Raw genomic sequence first — 23854 nt, forward strand, 5'->3', positions numbered from 1 at the left:
CTTGGGAAGTTGCAATATCAGAAACATGATTGTCAACTTGTACACAGCAAGCTCCCATAAAACAGCAATGTGATTGGTGACCAGATGATCTGTTGCTTTCTCACTCTACAGTATCATGGTGTTCACCTTCATCTAAGAAATGCCCTGGAAGTTCTTGAAACTTTATAATCCACAGTGTGAAGGGAACAATGAGCTGATGTGAACAGAGTCTCTCTGGATTCTGTTAGGGAAATTCAGAGCCAAATTGTGAATCAAGTGCTGGCACATTTTATCTTTTACTTCCTGGGGACCACTGCTTGCTAATGGAAGCAGTCTTGATAAATTATTTGAATAATCAATCCCTTTCATTTCTTTGAAAACTATCAGGTCACAATGGCAACAGTACACATTGTCTACAAATGTGACAGCAGCAACTCACCAGGGGTCCATTGACAAAACCTTCCAAACGATGACCTGACTGCTGAGAAAGTCAAGGACAGCAAAAATATGGGAACATTATAACTTCCAAAATCCTTGTAGAATCCCCACAGTGAAGAAGGAGACCATTCCCTCCAAGAGCATCCCTGCAACACCCCACCCTATAATGTCACATTTCCCATGGCTAATCCATCTAACCTGCACATCTTTTGGATTGTGGAAGGAAACTACAGCACCTGGAAAGAATCCATGCAGACACGGGGAGAATTTGCAAACTCTCCACAGACAGTTGCCCAGGGCTGGAATTATACCCAAGTTCCTGGCATTGTGAGGCAGCAGTGCTAACCACTGAGCCAGCTGACACACACACAATCCTCAGTTCAAAACATATTGGTCCCTTCTTCGTCAAAGCCAGGTCAAGATGCTGGAACTCCAACAGTACTGTTGGGGCACCTGCACCACTTGGACACCATTGGTTCATGAAGTAGATCCATCACTACCTTGTCAATGGGAACTCACACACTCTTCTCTTGGCTTCCTCACCTTGCAAACATCACTGTCCAACACTTCCACTGACTGATGAAAACCCATAAACTGATTCCAAACATTCAGGCTTCATCTTACTTAACTTGCTGATGACCTGTTCAATCTACCTACTGCCTCATTCCTGATGAAGGGTTTATGCCCAAAACATTGATTCTCCTGCTCCTCAGATGCTGCCTGACCTGCTGTGCTTTTCCAGTAGTACGCTCTTGACTTTGATTCTCCAGCATCTGCAGTCCCCACTTTCTCCTGCCGGACTTCCATCCAGCCACCATTCATGGAGAGCCTGTCTGAGCCAGTTCCACCAGGAGACATCGCTTGGACCAAATAATGGAAGCCATTAACAATTTCCTTGTGACAAACCCCATCTATCAAATGTGAACTACCATCACAATAGTGGTCTCAGCTAAATAGGTTCAGAGCAAGCCAACATCTCATGCAGTCAGAGAGTCATAGGGATGTACGGCACGGAAACAGACCCTTCAGTCCAACTGATCCATACTGACCAGATATCCTAATCTAATCCAGTCCCATTTGCCAGCACCTGGCCCATATGCCTCTAAACCCTTTCTATTCAATACCCATCCAGATGCCTTTCAAATGTTGTAATTGTACCAACCTCCACCACTTCCTCTGGCAGCTCATTCCATACATGCCCCACCCTCTGCATGAAAAAGTTGTCTCTTAGGTCCCCTTTAAATTTTCCCCTCTCACCCTAAACCTTTGCCCTCTAGTTCTGGACTCCCCCACCCCAGGGAAAATACTTTGTCTATTTACCCTAGCCATGATTTTATAAACCTCTGATACCAGTTGTGGAGAGGTCTGCAATGCTGCAGATTATCGAGCGGTGTCCCATCTGCAGACGAGATGCCACATCGATCGTGGCAAAAGAGGAGGCTATCGCTTGGCATCAGGGATTTGCATTTGCTAAATAAATGGGAAACTAAGGAAAGGCAATAAACACTAGTCTTGCTAAAGTTACTTACATGCCAAGATTTTTAAAGAATTCTTTCATAAAACTGAGTTTGATAGATTCAGGATCAGTTTCTGTGGATTGGAGGGTGGCTAATGTTGTACCACTTTTTAAGAAAGGTGGGAGAGAGAAAGCAGGAAATTATAGACCAGTTAGTCTGACCTCAGTGGTGGGAAAGATGCTGGAGTCTATTATAAAGGATGAAATTACGACACATCTGGATAGTAGTAATATGATTGGTCAGAGTCAGCATGGATTTATGAAGGGGAAATCAGCTTGACTAATCTTCTGGAATTTTTTGAGGATGTAACTCTGAAGATGGATGAGGGAGATCCAGTAGATGTAGTGTACCTGGACTTTCAGAAAGCTTTTGATAAAGTCCCACGTAGGAGGTTAGTGAGCAAAATTAGGGCACATGGTATTGGGGGCAAAGTACTAACTTGGATTGAAAGTTAGTTGGCTGATGGGAAACAAAGAGTAGTGGTAAACAGCTCCATTTCGGGATGGCAGGTAGTGACCAGTGGGGTACTGCAGGGATCAGTGCTGGCACCATAGCTTTTTACAATATATATTAATGATATAGAAGATGGTATTAGTAATAACATTAGCAAATTTGCTGATGATACTAAGCTGGGTGGCAGGGTGAAATGCAAAGAGGATGTTAGGAGATTACAGGGTGATCTGGACAGGTTAGGTGAGTGGTCAGATGCATGGCAGATGCAGTTTAATCTGGATAAATGTATGGTTATCCACTTTGGTGGCAAGAACAGGAAGGCAGATTACTACCTCAATGGAATCAATTTAGGTAAAGGGGTAGTACAAAGAGATCTGGGTGTTCTTGTACACCAGTCAATGAAGGTAAGCATGCAGATACAGCAGGTAGTGAAGAAGGCTAATAGCATGCTGGCCTTCATAACAAGAGGGATTGAGTATAGAAGCAAAGAGGTTCTTCTGCAGCTGTACAGGGCCCTGGTGAGACCACACCTGGAGTACTGTGTGCAGTTCTGGTCTCCAAATTTGAGGAAAGACATTCTGGCTATTGAGGGAGTGCAGCGTAGGTTCACGAGGTCAATTCCTGGAATGGCGGGACTACCTTATGCTGAAAGACTGGAGCGACTGGGCTTGTATACCCTTGAGTTTAGAAGACTGAGAGGGGATCTGACTGAGACTATAAGATTATTAAAGGATTGGACACTCTTGAGGCAGGAAACATGTTTCCGCTGATGGGTGAGTGCTGAACCAGAGGACACAGCTTAAAAATACGGGGTAGACCATTTAGGACAGAGATGAGGAGAATCTTCTTCACCCAGAGAGTGGTGGCTATGTGGAATGCTCTGCCCCAGAGGGCAGTGGAGGCCCAGTCTCTGGATTCATTTAAGAAAGAGTTGGATAGAGCTCTCAAAGATAGTGGAATCAAGGGTTAGGAGATAAGGCAGGAACAGATACTGATTAAGGATGATCAGCCATGATTATATTGAATGGTGGTGCAGGCTCGAAGGGCAGAATGGCCTACTCCTACACCTACTATCTATTGTCTTTTTTTTTAACATTACTTTTTTTTCTTTTTTAAAATTTAACCCCCACACTACCGCCTAACAGCGGTAGTGTTTGTCTATTGTCTTTTGACTGTGTAACTAATTGTCTCTCCGCAATTAGCCCTTCTTATCAGTAAAGGTGCTATGGCACCACCAGTGGTCAAAATTTACAGTGTGACATGTTTACATAAAATATTTCCATAACAAAACAGCCTCTGACAAATATAAAGAAAAGAAACAAAAAATAAGGCGTGCACTCAGCGCCTGTTAAAATGGGGAACCACAGTGGGTATGTAACCAGGATTCAATAATATCATCCCGTATTACCTGAAGATTGCACAAACTCCCAGGCAAAGAGTGACTTAAATACTGCAGGCAAACCAGATTAAACTATTCATTAAAGAGAAGTTTCCCTTTAAATAATGAAAATAATTGGAATTAAAGTCCAATTAAGTTTGACTTCCTAAATAGTTAAGAGGGAATTGGGCATAGGGCAACATTCCTTACTGGTTGAGGGTTAAAATCAGGATGGACTAGGAATTTACAAACTCACCACAGTCCTTAATTTGTTCCATATGTAACCTTGCACGTGTCAGTTTCTCTCTAACCAGGGGCTATGTGTTTAAATCTGTGATTCCAGTCACTACATTTTATCAGCAATGTGTCTCCTCTTGAGTCAAACTGTGTTTAAGAAAGAACTTATAACTTGGTACTTTTTGAAGGGAATAAAACAGCACCGATGGGCTGAGAACATGCTAGACTAAAGAGAGAGAAGGTTTGAACTCGATTCATTGACCGTGAGTCAACTCTTGGCGTGGAGAGGCAGGGCTCTCCGACATCCTTTTTTCAATCCCACACACATATATACACACAGAGGAAAAAAAAAGTTGGGCAAATTGCCAGACTGCAAAGGGAATTGTCTCAGAGTTGGAGCACTCGGGAGAAAATCAGTCCTGCTCTCAATCCTCCCGTCCCAGCACTGAGTTCTTTCTCCGAAAAGTTGCAGCAAGATTTCATTTCTGTTTCTCTCTCTCGTGTTGTATTTTTAAACCACACCGGGGGGCCCTCCTCCCCCAGACTCGAGGAGTTTCTTACCTCTATCGCTGATTTTGCTCTTTTAAAAAGAAATTCTTTGGAGAAAACTCCCCCCCTCCCTCTGTGTGTGTTTGTCCCCTCCTTCCCCGGTTGCAACCAGACTTCCAGGCGATTCAATACTAGGAGTTTGAGACTAGGCTGCCAGTATTATCCCAGACTTCTTTTACTGAAGAATGGACTTCCCAAAAGGAAAGTTTCCCACCGCCGAGATCTTCAGGTGAGTTCGAATCTTGGCTGGTCGTTCTGAACTGAACTGGTGTGGTTTGTCCCCTGAAGTTTTGTGGGGTGGGAATCTTCTAAGGATTAGTTGGGTTGAGAATTTGCTCCTTGTAATTCTTTAACATCTGGAGTCTTTCAGGTCACCTTCCCCTTAGCTGGTGAGAGATTTTTGTTCTTTGGTCACAGATGTCAGGGAGACTGAATAGAAGATGTGATTGCACTGAAGGGGTGCAGAGGAGATTCACCCAAGGATGTTGCCTGGGGTTGGAGTGTTTCAGCTGGGATAAGGCTGGGGGTATGGGGGATTCTGATAGAGGTGAGTGCCTTTTGAATCAAGTTGTTCAGGTATGTAAGACATTTACAGCATAGCTAGAACTTGAACCCAAATCTTCTGGCTTGGAGGCAGGGACACTACCACTGAGCCCTCCTGATAAGGGTACATTAGATTATGAGAGGCACAAAGTGAATAGAGAGCAGCTGTTACTCCTTAGTCGAAGGGTCGGTAACAAGGGGGCTACTTTTAAAGTGAGAGACAGGAGATTTGAGGAAAATTTTTTTTCACCGACAGTGTTTTGAGGGTCTGGAATGCACTGCCTGGGAGGAGAGTTGAGGCAGGGAACCCCAACCTTTTAAAAAGTACTTGGATGAGCACTTCAAATGTCATAACGTTTGCAGGAAATGGGATGAGTGTCGATTTAGAATTGCCTGTGCAGATTTGATGGGCCGAAAGACCTCTTCTGTCCCAAATGATTCTAGGAACTAAATGAGACAAGAATTATTGTGATCAGGAGAGTCCTCCACTGGCCTGAGAGGGTGGTTGAAGCAAATTCAGTGAGAAGTTGGGAGTTGGATCAATATTTGATAGAGGCAGGGCTATGGGGAAAGAGTAGAGAGAATGGGACAAATGCCACAGCTCATTAAAAGAGAAAGTATCGGTATGTTGGGCCAAAAGATCATCATCAACACTGACTGGTTAAATGGCACAGCTCCTCATTTTATTAATGTTAGAAGCTGCGGTGTTTAGTGGAATGGGGGCAACGGAGGAAAGAGCTCCTTATATGTTTTTAACACAAAAATGATTAATCTGATTTGAATGATGGCTTTAATTAGTCGCATTCTTCTGAAAACTGTCATCATCTTCCGCCAGATCTTCACGATGAGTTTGCTTTCTCCATCTCTCTCTCTCTCTCTCTCTCTCTCTCTCTCTCTCTCTGCGCCTTTGAAGCAGGAAAAGCAAATTTTTAAGAGACTGCTGTTGTATGAGTAAAAGGTTTTGTCATGGGCTTGGTGTGTCTCTGGGATCTAAATGTTTCACTGGAGATTATTCCTGGAGTTTGGCAGGCACACACAGACAAGGTCTGGATGCAGGAAGTTGAAATGCTGGGTCAGACGCTAAAGACTCGTTTAGGCTGCAGTGGATTTTGTCATGGATTCCGAATTACCTTCAATTCCTTTCCTGGTTACTTACCTGTTGGATGAGACGAAAGTGTTCAATCCTCATGATTGAGAAATAAAGACCCTGAATGTGCTGGTAACTGAGCAGGAAAAACCCACTGAGAGGGATACTTATAACATGTTCCTCAAGGTGCAGAATTTGGGGAAAAGTTACATGCATTATCTTCAGAGTGAAACCACTTTGATCAAAGTTAAAAATCACACAACACCAGGCTATAGTCAACTGGTTTAATTGGAAGCACACTAGCTTTCGGAGTGCCCCTCCTTCATCAGGTGATTGTGTTTTGATCAAGTTTTTGATCACCTATCCTCAGATCGTCTCAGCTGGCTCAGATTTGGAAAGGTAAAAACAATAACTGCAGATGCTGAAAACCAAATACTGGATTAGTGGTGCTGGAAGAGCACAGCAGTTCAGGCAGCATCCAACGAGCAGCGAAATCGACGTTTCGGGCAAAAGCATTCCTGATGAAGGGCTTTTGCCCGAAATGTCGATTTCGCTGCTCGTTGGATGCTGCCTGAACTGCTGTGCTCTTCCAGCACCACTAATCCAGTATCAGATTTGGAGAGACTGTGGCACTGGACTAGTAAACTGGAGACTCAGGCTTATTCTTTGGGGACACTGGTTCAGATCGCACCAAGGAACCTAGTGGCCTTTATATTCAGAAATGGTGACCCTGAAACAGCCGTCTCTTATTGTACAAAACCCCTCTGGTCCATTAATGTCCTGTAGCAAACAAAATTTTCTGTCTTTGCAATAGACTGGTTTACATGTGAATCCAAACTCTCAGCAATGACCAAGCAAGCCATTCAGTTCTAGGGCAATTATGGACGGGCAATAAGTACTGATCTTGTCGGTGACACCATTATCCCATGAAAGAATAAAGGTATAAAAGCCTTCTGTTTGAAATAATGAGAGATTTTGCTGTGATAAAGGCACTACATGAATGCAAGTTGGCATTTGTTGTGTGAGAACGGTGACCTGTCTGCTGTGAATGTTTGATGAAGAGAGCATTGATGTGTCTGAGGGATAGCAGAAGGCATTCAACACCATAAAGGGCTTTTGCCCAAAATGTCGATTTCGAAGCTCCTTGGATGCTGCCTGAACTGCTGTGCTCTTCCAGCACCACTAATCCAGAATCTGGTTTCCAGCATCTGCAGTCATTGTTTTTACCTCATTCAACACCATAAGTCTACATTAGTGTTTATGTTTGATCTTCACTTCTTCCTAACCCTAACAGTGAGGTTGTTACCTTTGGAGAGTCCAGGATTGAGGGCTGAGAGAATAAGGGGTCTCACATTTTAAGATAGAGATGGGGATTTAAGGCAGAAATTCAGGGAGCTAGGATGGAAGCTTAGGGCTGGGACGAACAGAGTTGTCTCTGGTTTGTTGCCCGTGCCACGTGCTAGCGAGGCAAGGAATAGGGAGAGAGACGAGTTGAACACGTGGCTACAGGGATGGTGCAGGAGGGAGGGTTTTAGATTCTTGGATAATTGGGGCTCTTTCTGGGGTAGGTGGGACCTCTACAAGCAGGATGGTCTTCATCTGAACCAGGGGGGAATATTCACGAAGGCTATTGAGGTGGGTTTAAACTAATCCAGCAGTGGGATGGGAACCAAAATTGTAGTTCGAATATAGAAAAGGTTGAGAGTAGGGAGGTCCAAAATCAAGTTTCAGGGACACCAGATGGCACCGGGAAGCAAGACGTTGGTTTGAAGTGTGTCTACTTCAACGCCAGGAGCATCCGGAATAAGGTGGGTGAACTTGCAGCGTGGGTTGGTACCTGGGACGTTTGATGTTGTGGCCATTTCAGAGACTTGGATAGAGCAGGGACAGGAATGGTTGTTGCAGGTTCCAGGATTTAGATGTTTCAGTAAGAACAGAGAAGATAGTAAAAGAGCGGGAGGTGTGGCATTATTGGTCAAGGACAGTATTACAGTTGCAGAAAGGATGTTAGGGGACTCGTCAACTGAGGTAGTATGGGCTGAAGTTAGAAACAGGAAAGGAGAGATCACCCTGTTGGGAGTTTTCTATCGGCCTCCGAATAGTTCCAGAGATGTAGAGGAATGGATAGCAAAGATGATTCTCAATAGGAGTGAGAGAGACAGGGTATTTGTCATGGGGGATTTCAACTTTCCAAATATTGACTGGGAACACTATAGTACGAGTACTATAGATGGGTCCGTTTCTGTCCAGTGTGTTCAGGAGGGCTTCCTGACACAGTATGTAGACAGGCTAACAAGGGGCGAAGCCACATTAGATTTGGTACTGGGTAATGAACCCAGCCAGGTGTTAGACTTGGAAGTAGGTGAGCAGTTTGGTGATAGCGATCCCAATTCTGTTATGTTTAATATAGTGATAGAAAGGGATAGGTATACACCATTGGACAAGAGTTACAGCTGGGGGAAAGGCAATTATGATGCGATTAGGCAAGATTTAGGAAGCATAGGATGGAGAAGGAAACTGCAGGGGATGGGCACATTAGAAATGTGGAGCTTATTCAAGGAAAAGCTGCTGTGTGTCCTAGATAAGTATGTACCTGTCAGGCAGGGAGGAAGCTGTACAGCGCGGGAGCCATGGTTTACGAAGGAAGTGGACTCTCTGGTCAAGAGGAAGAAGCAGGCATATGTTAGGATCAGATGTGAAGGCTCAGTTAGGGCACTTGAGGTTTACAAGGTAGCCAGGAAAGACCTAAAGAGAGAGCTCAGAAAAGCCAGGAAGAAACATGAGAAGTTGTTGGCAGATAGGATCAGGGTAAACCCTAAGGAATTTAAGGAATAAAAGAATGATGAAAGTAAGATTAGGGCCAATCAAGGATAGTAGTGGGAAGTTGTGTGTGGAGTCAGAGGAGATAGGGGAAGCACTAAATAAATGAATATGTTTCAACAGTATTCACTCTAGAAAATGACAATGTTGTTGAGAATATTGAGATACAGGCTACTAGACTAGGTGGGATTGAGGTTCACAAGGAAGAGGTATTAGAAATCCTGCAGAGTGTGAAAATAAGTCCCCTGGGTCAGATGGGATTTATCCTAGGATCCTCTGGGAAGCCAGGGAGGAGATTGCCGAGCCTTTGACATTGATCTTTAAATCGTGATTGTCTACAGGAATAGTGCCAGAAGATTGGAGGATAGCAAATATGGTTCCTCTGTTCAAGAAAGGGAGTAGAAACAATCCTGGTAATTATAGACCAGTGAGCCTCACTTCAGTTGTTGGTAAAGTGTTGGAAAAGGTTATAAGAGAGAGGGATTATAATCATCTAGAAAAGAATAATTTGGTTAGGGATAGTCAGCACAGTTTTTGTGAAGGGTAGGTCGTGCCTCACAAACCTTTATTGAGTTCTTTGAGAAGGTGACCAAACAGGTAGATGAGAGTAAACCAGTTGAGGCGTATATGGATTTCAGCAAGGTGTTTGATAAGGTTCCCCACAGTGGGCTATTGTACAAAATGCAGAGGAATAGGATTGTGGGAGGCATAGCAGCTTGGATCAGTAATTGGAGAAAGTGAGGACTGCAGATGCTGGAGATCAGAGCTGAAAATGTGTTGCTGGAAAAGTGCAGCAGGTCAGGCAGCATCCAAGGAGCAGGAGAATCGACGTTTCGGGCATGAGCCCTTCTTCAGAAATTCTTCCTGGATCAGTAATTGGCTTGCTGAAAGAAGACAGAGGGTGGTGGTTGATGGGAAATGTTCATCCTGGAGTCCAGTTACTAGTGGTGTACCGCAAGGGTTGGTGTTGGGTCCACTGCTGTTTGTCAATTTTATAAACTACTTGGATGAGGGCGTAGAAGGATGGGTTAGTAAATTTGCAGCTGACACTAAGGCCGGTGGAGTTGTGGATAGTGACGAAAGATGTAGCAGGTTACAGAGAGACATAGATAAGCTGCAGAGCTCGGTTGAGAGGTAGCAAATGGTGTTTAGTGCGGACAAGTGAGAGGTGATTCACTTTGGTCGGAGTAACCGGAATGCAAAGTACTGGGCTAATAAGATTTTTGGTAGTATACTGGATTAGTAGTGCTGGAAGAGCACAGCAGTTCAGGCAGCATCCAACGAGCAGCGAAATCGACGTTTCGGACAAAAGATTTCAGATTCCTGAAGAAGGGCTGATGCCCGAAATGTCGATTCTCCTGCTCCTTTGATGCTGCCTGATCTGCGCTTTTCCAGCAATGCATTTTCAGCTCTGATCTCCAGCATCTGCAGTCCTCACTTTCTCCTTGTACATTTAAGTCATCATTGGACAAGCATACGGAACATGGAATAATGTAGGTTAGATGGGCTTCAGGTTGGTATGACAGGTCGGCATAACATCAAGGGCCGAAGGGCCTGTACTGCGCTGTTATGTTCTATAATTTCTTCTGAGATGGTCAGTCTCTGGAATTGTTCATTGCAGAGGGTGTTGAGGCCGGGTCATTAAGTATATTCAGAGCTCTAATGGATAGATTTTTAATTAGTAAGGCGATTGTAGGGTTGGCGGTTATCAAATCAGCCATCAACTCATTGAATGGTGGAGCAGACTCAATGGGCTGAATCGCCTACTTTTGCTCCAGTATCCAATGATTTTATGGTAACTTAATCAACTAAGTCTTTATTCTTTCTCCCGATCTTAATCTACAATATTTGCTTCAATATCACCATGATCAGATTAGCCATGATCTTACTGAATGACTTGACAGGTGAGAGGGATTGATGAGCCAACTCCTGTTCGTGTGTACGAATGAGTTCCACAATCTCACTATGCACTTGGCTAAAAAGGTTTCTCCTTTAATTTCATTGTGTTCACAGCTTTCTGCACATATGAAGGAGGAGGGAACAGAGGGCTTGAGTTGTGTGCAGAGTGGGAAGAGGCATTTAAATTGAGGAGGAACCTTAAACCAGCAATGACTTGTCAGGCTGAATGGCCTGTTTCATGTCATAGACTGTCTAGAGCAATCCAGGGGCTGTGAGCACGGTACTAACATAATGAATATCAGTTTCGTATTTTGATTGTTCACTAACTTGCAAAAAACATTGTCCAATTCGCTCGTGTGCTGGGGGTGATAATTTGTCCTTTGGTTAGAATGAGCTAGTCACTTCATATAAATAAGCCAACAAGAATCCAAATTTACACAGCATATTTAACATTGTGCCTATTCTATAGTGTTGTGGAGGAGCAATTATCAAGCAAAATTTGACCCAAAACTGCATAAGGGAGAATTCAGGACAGGTGACCAAAAACTTGACCAGGAGATAGGTTTTAAAAAGCATTTTAAGAGGAGAAAGAGGTAATTCCAGAGATTGAGGAAACTCCAGACCTTGGGAACGAGATGGTTGATGCAGTTGTTAATCCTAAACAAAAGAAATGAGGGATGGTCAAGGGATACAGACTTGGTAGAAATGCCTATCAAGAGAAAATTGGCAGACACCATCCACACTTCCACTGGCACCATAGACTGGTGAGCACCCAGTATCTGTGATAAGATGGAGTGAATTTTCTATTGTCAAGGTCAGAAGGTAACAGTTGGAGGTGAAATACCAGATGAGAGCACTTTCAGGAAACCAACGTCGACAAAATGGGAAGCCAAGTTTCAACTGTAGTTGAATCGTAATGAAATGAAAATATGAGGTAAACATGAATCAATTGTATTTCATTTTGTTTAGTCATTTTGGGATTATGGGTGTCACTCGCAAGGCTGGAATTTATTGCTGATCGCTATTCCCCTAAGAAGGTAGTGGTAGTGGCTGTCACCTTCTTGAACCACAGGAGCCCACATTGTAATCGACTTAACAAGCACTAACTTGTTAGATCATTTCACAGGGCAGTTCAGCATCAACCACATTGGTAGGGGACCGGGTAAGGAGAGATTTTCTCCCCTAAAGTATAACAGTGGTCAATTTGCATTTTTTTAAATGACATTCCATCAGCTTTATGCTCACTTGTGCCAACTTATGCCGTACAATTACATTGCATTAGATTATTGATTGTTACGTTGCATCAATTCTTGATGAAGGGCTTTTGCCCGAAACATTGATTTCGCTGCTCGTTGGATGCTGCCTGAACTGCTGTGCTCTTCCAGCACCACTAATCCAGACATTGCATCAATTGTCTCTCTCTGTATGCATATATCTCAAAATGGACATGTTTTAGTCTGAGAAAACCTGCAGGAGGGGAGCCAAGGCTAGATTTTTAGTGGAGCTCAGTGATTTGGTCAGCAGAATCATTCATGCAACATGCTGCACAATGGAATGTGGATATGTAACTGATTATGTTACTTTGTCTGTAGAGCAGAAGAACAAACCAGAAAGAAGCCTGTAATGAAACCATTGGAAGATACTACACTCGAGAGCCATAATCAGTTATCTTTGTAGATATAAATGTAAATAGTGTTACTGTATTGAATAAAGTGAGAGAGCCTTGCTCTAGCATAACAATGAACAAGGGATCTGAGTGGCCAGCAGTCTAGTACAAAGGGACCTGTATCCAAGATAGTGTGTAAATACTCAATACCCAAGAAACAAGGGCTTCTGAAGGTTACAGAGAACAGTAATAATATGAAAGTAAGTTACAAAGAAAGTCACCAGCTGAGATGCTTGTGGTAGGATTATGGCTATAAATAGAGTGGTAGCGCCACAGAGGAGAGGCATTGGCAGAGGATAACGAGGTCAACTGTGTGAAAAGGGTTGGAAGAGAGGGAGAAAGCACCACGATAACAGTCACGCAAAATGGTATTGTGAACACTACACAGTGAATGAGCATGAATTAAATTTGTGAAAGACCTGAGAACCAGCAGGGAGTAAGTGTTGTTTGGTCCGGCACACTGATTGCGAGAGAGACTAAGGGATTGGAGTATTGAATGGGACAGGATGTAATCAAGGAGATAACAGGAGTAGAGTGGTTCTCAAACTCTAAACTGTCCTGCGAAGAAGCCATTACCTCTTCAGAGGCCAGTATAGGGAGAGGAAGGCAGCTGTGTTTTGAGGTCAGGGAGGAATAAGGGGGTTGTGATGGAAATTTTAAGTTGATCAAATAGAAGCTGTTGGATTTATGAAAGGAATTGAGGAAAGCTCTGGGAATATTCCTGGCTGCTCGTCACCACAGAAATAAGTTAAGAGCTTGTGACATTTGGGAAGCCTCTGTTCAAGAGAATGCAGTAACAGCCATACCTGGAAGTACACAGATTATTGAAGTTGGTTGAGCTACACTTGTGTATTTTTAGTGAAATCAGTCTGATTTTATCCATAGAGGCGCAGAGAAAGAAATGTTGAAAATTTTTCATAATTCACTGACTAGCTCCAAGTTGTAAAAGCTGGGTCTGATTCTAGGCACCACTTATTAGGAAGGATCTAGATGTAGGTTTGCTTGCTGAGCTGGAAGGTTTCATTGGGAAGGATGTTAAGGCCTTTGTGAGAGTGCAGAAAGGAATTACTGGATGACACCAAGGATGAGGGTCATCAATTATGGGGCAAAACTAGGAATGCTCTCATTACGGCAAGGAAGATTAATGTGGAATTTGATAGCGAAGGTAGTGTTCAAAAGGGATTTCAATAAATACTTGAAGGAAAAAATTGCAGGATTCTACAGAAAGACCTGAGAGAAATAAGACTAATTGCTCAGTCTTCCCTTAGGCTAATACATCCCCATGGATGAATGAGGAGTAGCACAGTGGCTCAGTGATTAGCACTGCTGCCTCACAGCTCCAGGGATCTGGGTTCAACTGTCTGTATGGAGTTTGCACCTTCTCTCCATATCTGTGTTGGTTTCCTCCCACATTCAAAGGGTTAGGATGGATTATCCATACTAAATTCACCGTGGTATCCAGGGATGTGCAGGCTGGGTGGGTTAGACATGGGAAATGCAGAGTTACAAGGATAGGGGTTCGGGGGGGTGGGTGTGGGTGGGATACGCTTTGGGTGGGTAATGTCGAATTGCTGGGCTGAATGGTCTGCTTCCACACTGTAGAGATTCTATGAAATGGCTGCCGTCTTTACCACAACTTACTATATTTCTGTGGCCTGTTGCACCAATGAGTAAAGTGCCCTCCTGTCTGTTACTAATCCGCAGAAGCAATTATGGTCCCAGCTGATAACTCCAGTCTGAGATGAGTTGGCTGACCTGACTAATAACACATTGTGTCTGTGTCTGAGTCTGAAAACTGACTTCAAGATCCATTCCATAGACTTGAACATGAAATACTGCTTATTCAATGCTGGGAGATCGCTTCACTGGTGTAGGAGTACTGAAGGACTGGCGAGCAGTCAGAGGGCTGAGGGCGCATGCACTATCAGAAGGTTAGGGAATATTTTTGTTGCCTATTTGTAATGGGTGTGGGATTGAATACAGGATAGAATAGTCCAAATAGAGGAAAGGTCCATGATGTCCTGGAAGGATCACTCCTCAAACAAAACAACATTTCCCAAGTATACAAATTTAATAATTCTCAAATCCCTCCATTTTGTTTTATCCCCTAGCTCTGTCATCTCATCTAGCCCTGTGTGACTTCTGGCATCCTCCCATTTTTACCCATTCTTGACTCAGCCAATTGCAGTTGTAAATTCAGTTGCTTTAATCCCAAGGTTCTGGAATTCCCTTCCCAATCCTTTCTACCTCCTTGCTTCTCCTTTCAAAAGCTGACCTCCAAATTAGATTAGATTAGATTACTTACAGTGTGGAAACAGGCCCTTCGGCCCAACAAGTCCACACCGCCCCGCCGAAGCGTACCCACCCATACCCCTACATCGACCCCTTACCTGACACTATGGGCAATTTAGCATGGCCAATTCACCTGACCTGCACATCTTTGGACTGTGGGAGGAAACCGGAGCACCCGGAGGAAACCCACGCAGACACGGGGAGAATGTGCAAACTCCACACAGTCAGTCGCCTGAGGCGGGAATTGAACCCGGGTCTCCGGCGCTGTGAGGCAGCAGTGCTAACCACTGTGCCACCGTGCCGCCCCCCGGCGCTGTGAGGCCAGGTTGACCAGGTTCCAGTTCCATCACCTCTGACTGCATCTGCCTATGTATCAAATTTCCTGAGATAATTAAAAACATCTTGCATTTTTCTCGCTCTGTCAGCACAGTTAAACACCTTCAGGTGCAGTAATGGTAAACAGAAGCTAAAACTAAGTCACGTAAGCATGGGGCGACAGTAGTGTAGTCACTGGACTAGCATTCCAGTACCTTCGACCAATGTTCTGAGAAAATGGATGCAAATTCTACTGTGGTGAAATTTGAAGTCAGTTAAAATCGGGGCTAAACAACTGGCCCAAGTACAACAATTGACAATGGTTGTAAAGCATATCCAGTTCACTAATATCCCTTATGAAGGAAATCTGCTCTCCTCACTTCCTCTGGCCTGTACTCCAGAGCCATCGCAAATGTGGTTGACACTTAACATGCTTTATCATCTAGAAGGCAGTTAAGTGTTGACCTAGTCAACAATGTTCCATACCCCACGAATGAATAAAAATATCAGGGAGGCGAAGGAAGAAAGCAATGAGTTTCTCCTGTCGAAGTAACAAAGACCTGGATGAATGTTTCAGTGATTGTGGTGAGGCAGGATTTGGTGATGTTTTGGTGGTGAAAATAAGTGTTTTGGTAATGGCACATATGTGGCTAGAATCTGGTCTCTGGGTCAAATATGACACTTGCTTATTTAGCTATCTTTAAATATTTTAGTTACATTGAAGGCACTGTGTTAAGATATTGTTGTTACTCAAAGCTGTGGTTAGAATTGAGACAGTGAAGCCTCACTGGGGCATGACTCCACCGTTAAAATCCCCCACCCCTCAGCAAAGGGGGTGGGTGGCCTTCCACTGCCTGAATTCCAGTAGAGGTTGGGGGAAGAGTTTGGAAGGACAGATGAACCAACATTTGTCAGGTAAACCTTCCCATTGATATGGCACAGAGACTGAGGTATTGGAACTCAAACTCATGACCTTTTGACTTGGAGGGGTGTGCTGTCAACTGAGCCACTTCCAACAAGACTAATAGACTCCCAGTCCCTACATGTTCCCACGTTAAGAAAAATGGAGGTGGGGCTGGCTTGGCAAGTGTATATTTGTTCTTCAAGAGCCCATCAGCTGCTGATTTATGAAACATTCCTGGTGAAGGGAAACCTTTCACACACTAACATCAGCCTGACAGAACTGTTCTTTCTCAAAACACCCTGATTGTAATCACTGTTATTTGGTTGTTCAGTGTTCTTTGCTTCTAGGCATTTTCACTTAATTTTTGCTATTTCATTTCCAATACTAAGTTTGATCAGACTTTGTTTTTAAACAATCCCCGCAAGAGAAACACCTAAATACAATTAGGTTGTGACAGAGAATGTGCGAGAGAAAGAGAATGATATCTGAATCCCTGGTCTCCCTCCTCCCTTTGTCTGTTACTTCCTCCAACCCCACGACCTTCTAAGATCTCTGCATTCTCCTAGTTCTGGTCTCATGTGCATCCTTGAGATTAATCCATCTACCACTGGAGGCCATGTCTTCAGCTGCCTGAGCCTCCTACACTCTAGCACTCCTGCCTGAAATATCTTGCTGTCTCTATTTCCGCCTTTTTTTTAAGACGCTGCTTGAAGCCTATCTCTTTTGTGCAAAGTTTTTGATCAGTCCTAATACCTCCTCTTAACCTGAATTGCCTTTCTGCATGAAAGGAGCTATATAAATATTTGTTGTTGTAGAGCAATTGTTCGAGGTAACAGCACAAACAGCTGCCGTGAAACGAAGGGGACTGGGAGAGAGGAAGGGGATGTGAGATGGATGAACAGAAACACGACAATGAGCAGCGGATACAGCCTGATGCTCAAACACAATAATAATGCAGGGAAGAAAGATAGATTTATATGGTAAAAAACAAAGTACTGGAGAAACTCAGCATATCTGGCAGCATCAGTGGAGAGAGATAAAAGTCTTCAGGGCTGGGGTTCTGAAGATGTCATTACAGAGCCAAAACGTTAACTCTGCTTCTGTCTCCACAGAGATTGCAAACCCGCTGAGTTTCTCCAGCACTTTGTTTTCATTGCAGACTTTCAGCATCTGCAGGGTTTTGCTTTTATGGAGATGCGCACACATGTGCTCTTTTTCACACAATCCTTCCTGTGCATAGGTATACACGGTCAGGAAAAGATGAACATATTCCTGTTCATTCACTCGCATAGCCACAAGTGGGGTAAAATGTGGAAAAATCAATTTTCAACTTTTGTCATCTGATTTTAATGCCTGAGAATTTCATGGACTAAAATTATTTTGTACTGGCAGAAATATGGTCCATTTTCTAATCATTCAAATGGGTGTTGCTGACTGTGCCAGCTTTTATTGTCCATCTCTAGTTGCCTTCAAGAAAATGATAAGCTGCCTTCTTGAACCACAAAGCAGTTCAGGAGAGAATTCCAGGAGTTTGACCCAGAAAGAATAAAGGAAGAGTGATATATTTCCAAGCCAGGATGGTGAGTGGCTTGGAGGGGAACTTGCAGGTAGTGGTTTTCCCATGTATCTGCTGCCCTTGTCCTTCTAGATGGTAGTGCCTGTGCATTTGGAAGGTGCTGTCTAAGGCTCTTTGGTGAATGTCTGCAGTGCATCTTACAGATTGTATACGCACAGCAGTGACTGAGGTAGAAGGAGTGAATGTTTGTGGATGTGGTGCCAATCAAGCAGGCTGCTTTGTCCTGGATGGAGCCAAGCTCTTGAGGGTTGATGGCAATGAACTCATCCAAGCAAGTGAGGTCTGTTGTAAATGTGACTGCCTGAAGTCTGTCCAGGAGATGAGATAATCACTGTAGGATTCCTAGTCTCTGACTTGCTGTTGTAACTATTTATTTATATGTATTTGTATGGCTAGTCCAGTTTAGTTTTTGGTCAATGTAAGGACCAGATTCTTGATAGTGGGGCATTCAGTGATAGGGATGCCTTTGAATGTCAGGGAATGACGGTTAGATTCTCTCTTGTTTGAAGATGGCCATTGCCCGGCACTTGTATGGCATGAATGTTATTTGCCACTTGTCTAAGCTTGGATATTTTCCAAGTCTTGCTGCAGTTGGATATAGACCGCTTTAGTAGCTGAGGAGTTGTGAATGGTACTGAACATTGTGCATTTCAGCAAATATTCCCATTTCTGAGCATATGATGGAGGTAAGGTCCTGGAGAGCCTAAAGTCTCTGACAGCAACCAATAGACCATACATCCAGGAAGTTTAGGAAACCAATGTGGGATAAATCAAATAATCTGAACTGAAACTACCGTTTTATCTGAAAATGTAGAATTAAGTTAACTGAGTCAGACATAAAGAAACCCGCAAATCATGTTTTCATTTGCACTTGGATGAAAAGTTGCATTTTTGGACCAGAAAGGCTTGCTTGCCATTAGCATGGAAAGACAATAGAGCCAGGCTTGAAATGCACAAATGATCCATATATCAGTAGATACTTGGTATTGCAGCAGAGAAAAAGGAAAAAATAGATTTACAGTATAAAGAACTAGATGTGTGTCTCTGTGCTCCACGTTCCTCCTCCATCATCCCACAAGCCAGCCCTGAATATCTATTCACTGAAAACTCAAGGATTCTATGAATGTTGTTACTGCTGTGGATAAGAGACATCAACTAATAGCTGTGATCTCTGGTTCACTATAACAACTCAAGGACTCAAACTTTTGTTTAATTAACAGACTGTATATTCTTTAACTGTCTGTTGCACCTGACACTCTTTCCTCTTAAGCTTTCATGAAGTGGCCATGGTGTAGTGGTAGTGTCACAAGACTAGCAATCCAGAAAGCCAACTTAATATTCTGAGGACTTGAGTTTGATTCCCACCATGGTACCTGGTTAAATTTGAATTCAGTATGAATCTGGAATTTAAAAAAAACACTATGACCACTGTTGATTATCACAAAAACCCAATACCCTTTAAGGGAAGATAAGTGCAGTCCTTACCTTGACTGACCTACATGTGACTCCAGACCTGCAGATTGTGGTTGACTCTTTGGCAATTAAGGATAGGCAATAAACGATGGCCTAGTGAGTGACACTCTCTCATCCTGTGCATGAATATCGAAAAACAACATCCATGTTTGATGTTTTGTTATTTGTGAAGTTGGTAAGTAATTTGTTTTTAACTTTCACACAGCACAACCTCAACATGGCTTCTTCATTTATATCAGGCAAGCTTTGTTTTAATTGATGTGACCATGTGTTCAAAACTTTGTGAAATATTTGGTGCAACTGCTGTGGATTGGAAAGCGGGGAGTGATTCACCCCTCCCCAATATCAGTACATCAATGCATGGCACACGCACACCCTGCACGTGCATCCAGTTAGTTTATATGCACAGTGTTACGAACAGCATAATTTGACACGGATATATCACAAAGAGTGAGACTCCGCTTCCTCCCTGGAGAGTAGTGGTATTTCTCCATCCTCTGAAGCTGAGATAAAACCTGTTCAGTTAGACTTAGCTTTATTGTCACATGTACTGACATGAGAGCTGGGGTGCATAGCCTCAAAATGAGGAGCAGATTTAGGACTGAGTTGAGGAGGAACTTCTTCAACCAAAGGGTTGTGAGTCTGTGAAATTCCCTGCCAGTGAAGCAGTTGAGCTTCTTCATTCAATCTTTTTAAGCCAAAGATAATTAGGTTTTTGGACAAGAAAGGAATTAAGGGTGACAGTGAGGGTGTGGATAAGTGGGGTTGAGTCCATGAAAAGGTCAGCCCTGATCTTATTGAATGGTGGAGCAGGCCCGAAGGGTCAGGATGGCCTATTCCTGCTCCTAGTTCTTATGTACTGTGAAAGGTTTACCACTTATTGTACCATCTTAGATACAAAAGTACAGATTCTTGAGTAAAAATACTTAAGGGAAAAAAATTATAAAATAAAGTCCAGCATTACAGATCTTCAAAAGGATAAAATCCTAGTAATAAATTAGAAAAGTAAGAGATAAAAAGTTTAGAATAACAGTCCTTCCACAATAATACAACAAAAGAAAAAAGAATTAAAGAAGAGAATTTAAAATAAAGTCCACTGACTTGTGTGAGCTGTAGATCCAGCTATAATTCAAAGTGTCCATTCCGATGTGTCTACAGCACTGAAACAGGCCATTTGCTCCAGCTGATCTATACTGCATTCTTCAGAAATGCTAATGACTTTTAGTAATTTCCTCAAGTAATAGGTGGGCACAGATTTAAAGTCATTGGCAAAAGAACAAGAGATAATAAATGAGAACAAATTGCTCACTGTGAGGTTTATGAAGATCCAGAACACACATCCTGATGTATTGCACAAGGACATACACAGAAAAAGGCAATTGAACATGTGATTGAAGAGACTAATTTGTGGTGTTTTAGGTGAAAAGGCTGTGGTGTGGGATTAAATTGGAGAGATCATTCCAAGAGCTGGTGCAGGCAGGGTGGACCAAATAGCCTTTTTCTGTGCAGTAAGATTCTATGATTCGATCATAAGAATTAAGTGCAATTCAACCCTGTGAGCCTGCACAATAAGATTATGGCTGAACTGATTGTGATCTCAACTCCACTCTCTTGTCTACCTTCCCACAACCCATGATTCCTTTATCAATCGTTAGTTTGTCAGCTACTGCATTACAATCATAGAATCCCTACAGTGTGGAAACAGACCCTTCGGCCCAACAAGAGGAAACCACCCAGACCCATTCCCCTATCCTATTACTCTACATTTACCCCTGACTATTGCACCTAACCTACACATCCCAGAACACTATGAACAATTTAGCATGGCCAGTTCACTGAACTGTGACCCAGCCTCCAGTCCCGTGAGTTCCAAAATATAATGACTCTCTGACTCAATAAATTCCTCCTTATCTCCTCCTGAATTGGGAGACCTCATATTGTTTGAAGCTGTGACCCCAAACTTCATATGCATAAAGCAAATGAGGACAATTTGTTTTTGGGATCTCTATTTATTTGCAGATAAAATACTCAGGAATGAAATTTAGATTTTTGTCTGGGTAGTGAGAGACACAGAGCAGAACCATTCACGGCGAGGGGAAAGGAAAAGCTAGGAAGACATAAATATAAGACCATTCCTAATAAATCCAAGAGGGAATGTATGTACCAAGGGTCTGGTGAGAACCGGGAACTCCATACAGTGTGCATGGGGCAAAGGCATAGATGTATTTGAGGGGAAGTTGGATAAATATATGTGGGAGATAGAAAAATGTGCCAATGGAGGGGTGTAGGAGGGGACTTGACACAGACACAGAAACATAGAAAGTCGGAGCCAGAGGAGGCCTTTCAGCTCTTTAGTCTGCTCCACCATTCGATATGATCATCGAACTCAGTCCCTTGTTCCCATTTTCTCCCCATACCCTTTGATCCACCTGGACCAGTTAGCCTGAACAATTCTTTCTGCAAACAAAAGAATGCTGGAGAATCACAGCAGGTCAGGCAGCATTGACGGAGAGAAAGCAAGCTAACGTTTCGAGTTGCGATGACTCTTCATCCGAGCGGAGATGAAGTGTGGAGGGGCAGTAATTTGTTCCTAAATTCTTTCTGCAACATCTGTCCTTGTACAGTTTGTGTTTTGTCTCTGGATAATTTTGTGTTCTCTGTCGAGCACAAAGTGAAAAAGATTTCAGACACATTGTAGTATCCTGGAGTTGGCTGTTTGAAGTTTCAGTAATCACAAGGTCAGCACCTGCCCTCCAATTGTTGTCTGAGAAAGGAAATCTTTACTGTTTCCTCACTCCCCTCTCGTCTGTGTTCAGAGATTGGGATCTTTCTCTGTCTTTTTAATCTTATCTCTTCCATTCCTATTGTCTCCAGCCACCAGCCCCAAGATTGGACAGGGAAGGATCCATGGTGCTGGCTACTCCCTATGACAGCCAGCTGAACCAAGGGGATTCTCTGTTTGAAGCTTAGGGAAACTGGGCTCAGCTATGGCTTGTCAACAATTCTGAAAGTGTCTGGGAGTTCGAGATTAAATTTCTGGACATTACTGTTTCTCTCACATAATGAGGAGACCGGTCTGTGCCTCTAAGTTTGACCATTAGAGACAAGACAGCGTGTATCCATGTGTTTGATTGGCCCACTCGATATGTTGTGGGTTCATGACTGTGATTCCTCAATGGCAATTGGATAAAAAGTGCCTTTGTTTTTGATTTCCCCACCCAATGATGGACAGGGGTCTGGATCTATGGTTCCACCAGGCGGTGATGGAATGTGGATATGTGTCTATGATTGTCCCAGTAGAGATGGAGCAGGGTATATCAGTGTCTGAGGTTCCTCATCCGCTAATGGGATGTGGGTCTATATCTATCCCCTGCAATGGCCTTGGGTCTTTGACTGTGATTCCGAAAATCACCCCCTCATCTTGTTTCAAAGGTTAGGCCAAAAGCAAAACCCCCTTCTGCCCTCTGCTACTTCTCCTGACTTTGGTATCTGCAGCAACAACTGAAAAATCAAATAGTTTAATTGGATTTAACTCAGTGGATCACATCTGTCACCAACCCCACAGCCGCTGATATGCAAAGTACACAGCAGCCGACTTAGCAAGGACAGACTGTCTTTTAAATCTCATTGTTAACAAAACTGCCCACTCTCCATAGTGTCTATCCTGGGGATTCTTCCATCCAAGAGCACTTTGTTGCATTTGTAAGTGAAATCCTATCTCTGTGAGAGAGGGCAGCTCCGTATAGTCAGGCATCTAGAAAAACTGCTTCACTTTGTTCCAGACCCAGCCTGATAACGATTGATGATAAAGTTAATCCCAAGGCTACATAATCATCAGCATTGAGTTATAATTAATGATGCAAACCATCAAATAAATGATCCATGGACCATGAACAGGCATTCAGCCCCATGAGTCTGTACTAGCATTCATTAGGAATGTGGTTGTGTTGTGTCCCAATTCTACCAACCTGCTTTGGCTCCTTATTCCTTACTTAGCACACAATCATTCGCATGATTGAATGGCACACTGAGATCTCAGCCCCAGCATACAAAGATCCAAAGATGGAGCAACAGAAGGCCATTTGATCCTTCGAGCCTGCTCTGTCAGTCATTATGATGGTGATTGACTTGATTTTAACCTCCACTCTACATTCCTGCCTATCCCTGATAATCTTTTATCTCCCTTTTGAAATGAAGAATCTGTTTTCCTCTGTCTTAAAAATATTTAAAGATTCTGCATCCACTACCTTTTGGAGGAAGGGAATTCCAAAGATTCTCGACCCTTTTCTCATCTCTGTCTAAAATGGACGACCCTTGTATTTAAACTCTGACCTCTAGTTCTAAATTCTCCCGCAAGAGGAAATGTCTTTATCCACATCCTCCCTGTCAAGTTCCCGCAGGATCCTATATGTTTCAACGAGGTCGCTGACTCTAAGCAGCTTTTTATTTCAGGGGGAGGTGGGATTTTAGACTTTACAGATGTTCAGGATCCTTTCCGTGGTCACATGCTCCCTGATGTGACCCCAGCTGCAGATTTTGGGATCTTCATAACACAAGCATGGTAAGGTTGTTCTATCACACATTGTGTCATCTCTTCAAAAAAAGGAATAAACTGGAGCTCCCATTGTCTCTTGAAAGAGAGAGAAGATCAAGAGGTGATCCAGTAAAGGTCTTTAAAATGATGAAGGATTCAATTTGACACAGAGGGGTTTCCAGTTATTGGGGAGA

General features: G+C 43.2%; 1 protein-coding gene across 2 annotated transcripts in view; it reads left to right on the top strand.

The window, feature by feature from the left end:
- The first annotated feature begins 4306 nt into the window (after positions 1 to 4306).
- Positions 4307 to 23854, top strand: part of pdgfrb (platelet-derived growth factor receptor, beta polypeptide) — a 95838-nt gene continuing 76290 nt past the window's right edge. For both annotated transcript variants that reach the window (XM_072590324.1, XM_072590325.1), the window contains exon 1: positions 4307 to 4780. In XM_072590324.1, coding sequence (XP_072446425.1) covers positions 4737 to 4780 — 44 coding nt within the window. In that variant the 5' untranslated portion in view covers positions 4307 to 4736. The remainder of the gene's footprint in view (positions 4781 to 23854) is intronic.

This window comes from Chiloscyllium punctatum, chromosome 20 (assembly GCF_047496795.1).
Source record: "Chiloscyllium punctatum isolate Juve2018m chromosome 20, sChiPun1.3, whole genome shotgun sequence".
Classification (NCBI taxonomy): Eukaryota; Metazoa; Chordata; class Chondrichthyes; order Orectolobiformes; family Hemiscylliidae; genus Chiloscyllium; species Chiloscyllium punctatum.